The 7,500-nt window shown below is 57.2% G+C and overlaps 1 protein-coding gene across 1 annotated transcript; it reads left to right on the top strand.

Annotated features, from left to right (window-relative positions):
* Positions 1 to 3,701: 3,701 nt before the first annotated feature.
* LOC144677684 (N-acyl-aromatic-L-amino acid amidohydrolase (carboxylate-forming)-like) lies at positions 3,702 to 5,041 on the top strand (the record flags this gene model as incomplete). Its single annotated transcript, XM_078537720.1, has 2 exons — positions 3,702 to 3,940; positions 4,846 to 5,041. Coding segments are annotated over exons 1-2 (435 nt in total), but the record flags the coding sequence as incomplete, so codon positions are not given.
* Positions 5,042 to 7,500: the final 2,459 nt, after the last annotated feature.

The raw sequence follows: 7,500 nt of genomic DNA, 5'->3' as shown, positions 1-7,500 counted from the left end.
TCTCTGTCTCTCTGTCACCTGTCTCTCTTGCACTCTCTGCATCTTTTTGTATAAAGTATTCAAGAAGTGGGGTGAAATCTTGCACCTAGCTAGCAGAGGCCAAGCAATGTTTATATTACCAATAAAATTGGTACTATGAAAGTGGTTTTATTGTTAGAAGAGCTGGAGTTCAAATGGGCTGGTGATACAATGAGAATTTACATTCAATGAGCTGTGCTGGGTGTAACAGACAGCAGTTTTGTGTGTGCAGGGCAGAGGCAATGTAAGATCAAAGCAGCTGTAAGCCTACACTGGCTCCACAGGAACCAAAGTGGAAAGGACCTCATTTTGAATTCACAAGGTGAAAATGCTTTGCCTGGTGTCTGGTTAAGTCTGTGGGTTGCTGTTGCCTGAGTGGAGATTTGTTTGGGAATTTGTTAGAAGTTAAGATAGTGGTAATTTGTAACCATGTGTATATGTTTAACTTGTGTAAATTAATAAATGTCTTATATAGTTTGATATAAAATTCCCTCGAGGACTGCTGGTCTGGTTAATGAATTTAGAGTCTCAAACATAATACTTAAAATTATAGGTTATGACAATTGTTTAAAGATTCTCTCTGGGATTTTTAAATAACTCCGCTTACCAACTGCTGGGTCATAACAATGTCTCTCTCTCTCTTTCTGCCTCTCTCTCTCTCTGTCTCTCTCTCTCTCTGTCACTCTCTCTTTCTGCCTCTCTCTCTCTCTCTGTCTCTCTCTCTCTCTCTGTGTCACTCTCTCTTTCTGCCTCTCTCTCTCTCTCTGTCTCTCTCTCTCTGTGTCACTCTCTCTTTCTGCCTCTCTCTCTCTGTGTCTATCCCTCTCTCTTTGTGTGTCTCTCTCTCTCACTTTCTGCCTCTCTGTCTATCTCTCTCTCTCCCTCTGTCTCTGTTTCTCTCTCTCTCTGTCACGGTCTCTCGCTTTCTCTCTCACTCTCTCTGCCTCTCTCTCCCTCTCAGCCTCCCTCTCTCCCTATGTCCCCCCTGTCTCTTTCTCTCTGTCTCTTTCTCCATCTGACTGTCTGTCTGTCTGTCTGTCTCTCTCTGTCTCTCCCTCTCTGTCTCTCTCTTTCTCTGTCTGTCTGTCTGTCTCTCTCTCTCTCTGTCCCTCTCCCCCCCTCTCTCTCTCTCTGTCCCTGCCTCCTTCTCTGACTCTATATCTCTCTCTTTCTCCCTGTCTGACTCTCTCTTTCTGTCTCTCCCTGACTTTCTCTCTCTCTCCCTCTCCCCCTGTCTCTGTTTCTCTCTTTGCCTCTGTCTCTCTCTCACTCTCTCTCTCACCCTTTCTCTGTCTCTCCCTTTGCCTCTGTCTCTCTCTGTTTCTCTCTCTCTCTCTCTCTGTCTGTCTCTGTCTCTCTACCTTTCTCTGCCTCACTCTGTCTCTCCCCCTCTGCCTCTATCTCTCTCTCCCCCACTGTCTCTTTTTCTCTATCTCTCTCTGTCTCTCTCTCTGTGTCTCTCCCTCTCTGTCCTCTGTCTCTTTCCCATCTCTCCATGTCTGTCTCTGTCTCTCTCTCTTTCTCTGTCTCACTCTCTCTCTCTCTACCCCTCTCTCTCTGTCCCATCTCTTTCTCTCTGTCTGTCTCTCTCTCTGTCTCTCTCTTTGCCTCTGACTCTGTCTCTCTCTGTTTCTCTCTCTGTTCTCTCTCTGTCTTTGCCTCTATCTCCCTCTCTGACCTTCCCTCTCAGTCTCTTTCTCTCTGTCTCTCTCTCTGTCTGTCCACTCCATCTGTCTCTCTCTCTCTTCTTGTCCTCTCTCCCTGTCTCTCTCTCTCTCTGACTCTCGCTCTCTCTGTCTCTCTCTGTCTCTCTCTCTCTCTGTCGCTCTCTCTCTGTCTCTCTCTCTCTCTGTTATTCTCTCTCTGTCACTCTCTCTCTCCCTGTCTTTATCTATCTCTCTCTCTGCCTCTGCCTATCTCTCTCTCTGTATCTCCCTCTCCGTCTGTCTCTGTCTCTCTCTCCCTGTCTCTCTCTGTTTCTCTGTCTCACTCTCTCTGTCTCTCTCTCCCTCTTTGCCTCTGTCTCTCTCTGTCTCTCCCTCTCTGTCTCTCCCTCTGTCTCTCTCTCTCTGTATCTTTCTCTCTTTGTGTCTCTCTCCCTCTATCTCTCTGTCTCTCTTCTGTCACTCTCTCTCTGTCTTTATCTACCTCTCTGTCTCTGCCTATCTCTCTCTCTGTATCTCCCTCTCTGTCTGTCTCTCTCTCCCTGACTCTCTCTCTCTGTTTCTCTGTCTCTCTCTCCCTCTTTGCCTCTGTCTCTCTCTTCTGTCACTCTCTCTCTGTCTTTATCTATCTCTCTGTCTCTGCCTAGCTCTCTCTCTCTGTCTCTCTCTCGTTCTCCGTCTCCCTCTCTGCCTCTGTCTCTCTCTCTCTCTCTCTCTCTCTGAATAAAGAAGTTTCACTTCTGATCCTTCAGGCTGTGAGTGCTGTGGAAGGGGGTGGGGAGAGTGTGAAGTGTGGTTGGGACTGGGTTCCACTCGCTGGCCCTCTCCTGGCGCTGAGCCGAGGGTTGGGTGAGGGTGTGATGAGCCCCTGGTGGGTGACGGTGTGTGTGTGTGTGTGTGTGTGTGTGTAATGCCTGAGACAGGCTTGGAGATCAGGCCCAACTGAGTGCGGAAGGAGGAGATTGTCAGATATTCAGAGAGCAGGAGAGGGAGGAGAGGGAGGGAGTCTGGGCTGGGACCCTGGAGTCAGGCTCCGCTGAGCAGCAGCTCAGTGAACCAATACCAGCTGGTGAGAGGTCAGAGACCTGGGAGGGCGACAAAAAAATAACCCAACATCAGCACAAAGCCTAATGCACGACGATCAAAGTTCAGGCAGAGCCGGAACCCTGTCTGTTATAAACCAACCCCAACATTTCCACACAGACTGAGCAGCTGACCGGCTACACAGGTCAGTACCAAGGCCAGACTGCGGCCACATCGGGAATGCAGGGGCTGGAGGAGGTTACAGAGATAGGGAGGGTTGTAGGGGCTGGAGGAGGTTACAGAGATAGGGAGGGTTGTAGGGGTCTGGAGGAGGTGACAGAGATAGGGAGGGTTGTAGGGGGCTGGAGGAGGTTACAGAGATAGGGAGGGTTTGTAGGAGGCTGGAGGAGGTTACAGAGTTAGGGAGGGTTGTAGGAGGCTGGAGGAGGTGACAGAGATAGGGAGGGTTGTAGGAGGCTGGAGGAGGTGACAGAGATAGGGAGGGTTGTAGGGGCTGGAGGAGGTTACAGAGATAGGGAGGGTTGTAGGGGCTGGAGGAGGTTACAGAGTTAGGGAGGGTTGTAGGGGCTGGAGGAGGTTACAGAGATAGGAAGGGTTGTAGGGGGCTGGAGGAGGTTACAGAGATAGGGAGGGTTGTAGGGGCTGGAGGAGGTTACAGAGATAGGAAGGGTTGTAGGGGGCTGGAGGAGGTTACAGAGTTAGGGAGGGTTGTAGGGGCTGGAGGAGGTTACAGAGATAGGGAGGGTTGTAGGGGCTGGAGAAGGTTACAGAGATTGGGAGGGTTGTAGGGGCTGGAGGAGGTTACAGAGATAGGAGTTTGAATGGCCTCTTGCTGTGCCTGTGAGGATGCTCGGTCCTGGTGGGGTTGTGAACCTGTTTTGAGTGTGATCATTGTCCTTTTCCCTCCCTCCATCGTCCATCGCCCTCCGTGCTGCACTGGGCAGTGATCTGGTTGATCGATTTCTTATTGTCGCCATGACCTCCGACCCTGCTGTGACCTTCGCCCCCTTGAGCCGGGTGGCTGTCCTGGGGGGAACCCATGGCAATGAGATGTCGGGGATCTTCCTGGCCCGCCATTGGCTGAAGAACCCTTCAGAGCTGAAGCGGGCAACCATCTCAGTGATGCCTCTCCTGGTCAACGAGGCAGCAATGGAGAGATGTGTTCGTTACATGGACCAGGATCTTAATCGATGCTTCGTCCCAGAAACTCTCAAGTGAGTCTACACAGCTCTCCCTCAGCACTGACCCTCCGACAGTGCGGCACTCCCTCAGCACTGACCCTCCGACAGTGCGGCACTCCCTCAGTACTGACCCTCTGACAGTGCGGCACTCCCTCAGTACTGACCCTCTGACAGTGCGGCGCTCCCTCAGTACTGACCCTCTGACAGTGCGGCGCTCCCTCTGTACTGACCCTCCGACAGTGCGGCGCTCCCTCAGTACTGACCCTCCGACAGTGCGGCACTCCCTCAGTACTGACCCTCCGACACTGCGGCACTCCCTCAGTACTGACCCTCCGACAGTGCGGCACTCCCTCAGCGCTCACCCTCTGACAGTGCGGCACTCCCTCAGTACTGACCCTCCGACAGTGCGGCACTCCCTCAGTACTTACCCTCCGACAGTGCGGCGCTCCCTCAGTACTGACCGTCCGACAGTGCGGCACTCCCTCAGTACTGACCCTCCGACAGTGCGGCGCTCCCTCAGCACTGACCCTCCGACAGTGCGTCAGCACTGACCCTCCGACAGTGCGGCACTCCCTCAGTACTGACCCTCTGACAGTGCAGCACTCCCTCAGTACTGACCCTCCGACAGTGCGGCGCTCCCTCAGTTCTGACCCTCCGACAGTGCGGCGCTCCCTCAGTACTGACCCTCCGACAGTGCGGCGCTCCCTCAGTACTGACCCACCGACAGTGCGGCGCTCCCTCAGTACTGACCCTCCGACAGTGCGGCGCTCCCTCAGTACTGACCCTCCGACAGTGTGGCGCTCCCTCAGTACTGACCCACCGATAGTGTGGCGCTCCCTCAGTACTGACCCTCCGACAGTGTGGCTCTCCCTCAGGTCTGTTGAGCAGGATCCCAGATGTTTATCCATGTGATGGTGTTTATTTTCCTGCTGCCTCAGTGTTGATTCAGATCAGACTCTGCCGTACGAGGTGCTGAGAGCGAATAGACTGAACTGTCTGCTGGGTCCGCGCGGCTCGGAGGAAGCGATGGATTTAATCATCGATTTACACAACACCACAGCCAATATCGGCGACTGCCTGATTCTTAATTCATCCTCCAACCACTTCAGCACACAGCTGGCGGCTTACATACAGGTACCCACCCCCTCACCCTCCCTCACACCCCTCCTCACTCCCTCACACTCCCTCACCCTCCCTCACTACATCACACCCCCTCACCCTCCCTCACACCCCCCTCACTCCCTCACACCCCCTCACTCCCTCACACCCCCCTCACTCCCTCACAACCCCTCACTCCCTCACACCCCCCCTCACTACCTCACACCCCCTCACCCTCCCTCACACCCCTCACCCTCCCTCACACCCCCTCACCCTCCCTCACACCCCCTCACCCTCCCTCACACCCCCCTCACTCCCTCACCCCCCTCACTACCTCACACCCCCCTCACTACCTCACACCCCCCTCACTCCCCCACACCCCCCTCACTACCTCACACACCCTCATTCCCTCACACCCCCCTCACTCCCTCACCCCCCTCACTACCTCACACCCCCCTCACTCCCTCACTCCCCTCACTACCTCACACCCCCCTCACTATCTCACACCCCCCTCACTAACTCACACCCCCCTCACTAACTCACACCCCCCTCACTACCTCACCCCCCTCACTACCTCACACACCCCACACTCCCTCACCCCCTCACTACCTCACACCCCTCACTTCCTCACACCCCCTCACTACCTCACACCCCCCTCACTCCCTCACACCCCCTCACTACCTCACACCCCCCTCACTACCTCACACCCCCCTCACTCCCTCACACCCCCTCACCCTCCCTCACACCCCCCCACACCCCCTCACCCTCCCTCACACTCCTCCTCACTCCCTCACACCCCCTCACCCTCCCTCACACCCCCTCACCCTCCCTCACACCCCCCTCACTCCCTCACACCCCCTCACCCTCCCTCACACCCCCTCACACTCCCTCACACACCCCTCACTCCCTCACACCCCCTCACTCCCTCACACCACCTCACTCCCTCACACCCCTCCTCACTCCCTCACACCCCCCTCACTCCCTCACACCCCCTCACTCCCTCACACCCCCCCTCACTACCTTACACCCCCCTCACTCCCTCACACCCCCTCACCCTCCCTCACCCTCCCTCACCCCCTCACCCTTCCTCACACCCCCTCACCCTCCCTCACCCTCCCTCACACCCCCTCACACCCCCTCACCATCCCTCACACCCCTCCTCACTCCCTCACACCCCCTCACCCTCCCTCACCCTCCCTCACCCCCTCACCCTCCCTCACACCCCCTCACCCTCCCTCACACCCCCTCACCCTCCCTCACACCCCCTCACCCTCCCTTACACCCCCCTCACTCCCTCACACCCCCTCACCCTCCCTCACACCCCCTCACCCTCCCTCACACCCCCTCACCCTCCCTCACACCCCCTCACCCTCCCTCACACCCCCTCACCCTCCCTTACACCCCCCTCACTCCCTCACACCGCCTCACCCTCCCTCACACCCACTCACCCTCCCTCACACCCCCTCACCCTTCCTCACACCCCCTCACCCTCCCTCACACACCCCCTCATTCCCTCACACCCCCTCACTCCCTCACAACCCCTCACTCCCTCTCACCCCCTCACTCCCTCACAACCCCTCACTACCTCACACCCCCTCACTCCCTCACACCCCCTCACTCCCTCACCCTCCCTCACACACCCTCATTCCCTCACACCCCCTCACTCCCTCAACCCCTCACTACCTTACACCCCCCTCACTCCCTCACACCCCCTCACTACCTCACACCCCCTCACTCCCTCACAACCCCTCACTCCCTCACACACCCCCACCCTCCCTCAACCCCTCACCCTCCCTCACCCCCTTCACTACCTCACACCCCCCTCACTCCCTCACAACCCCTCACTACCTCACCCCCCTCACTCCCTCACTCCCCTCACTCCCTCACACCCCCCTCACTACCTCACACCCCCCTCACTCCCTCACACCCCCTCACCCCCTCACACCCCCTAACTCCCTCACCCTCCCTCACACCCCCTTACTCCCTCACACCCGCTCACTCCCTCACACCCCCTCACTCCCTACCCTCCCTCACACCCCCTCACTCCCTCACACCCCCTCACTCCCTCACACCCCTCACTCCCTCACCCTCCCTCACACCCCCTCACTCCCTCACACCCCCTCCGTCCCTCACAACCCCTCACTACCTCACACCCCCTCACTCCCTCACACCCCCTCAATCCCTCACCCCCCCGCCCTCCCTCACACCCCCCACACTACCTCACATCCCCTCACACCCCCCTCACCCACACTCACACCCCCTCACCCTCCCTCACACCACCCTCACTCCCTCACACACCCCTCACTCCCTCACCCTCCCTCACACCCCCTCACTCCCTCACATCCCCTCCCTCCCTCACAACCCCTCACACACCCCCTCAATCCCTCACCTCCCCGCCCTCCCTCACCCCCCCCACACTACCTCACACCCCCTCACCCTCCCTCACGCCCCCTCACTCCCTCACACCCCCTCCCTCCCTTACACCTCTCACCCTC

Source organism: Cetorhinus maximus, unplaced genomic scaffold (assembly GCF_964194155.1).
Source record: "Cetorhinus maximus unplaced genomic scaffold, sCetMax3.hap1.1 HAP1_SCAFFOLD_2886, whole genome shotgun sequence".
NCBI classification, from domain to species: domain Eukaryota; kingdom Metazoa; phylum Chordata; class Chondrichthyes; order Lamniformes; family Cetorhinidae; genus Cetorhinus; species Cetorhinus maximus.
The sequence above is the reverse complement of the archived record's forward strand: the minus strand, read 5'-3'. Positions and strand labels throughout refer to the sequence as shown.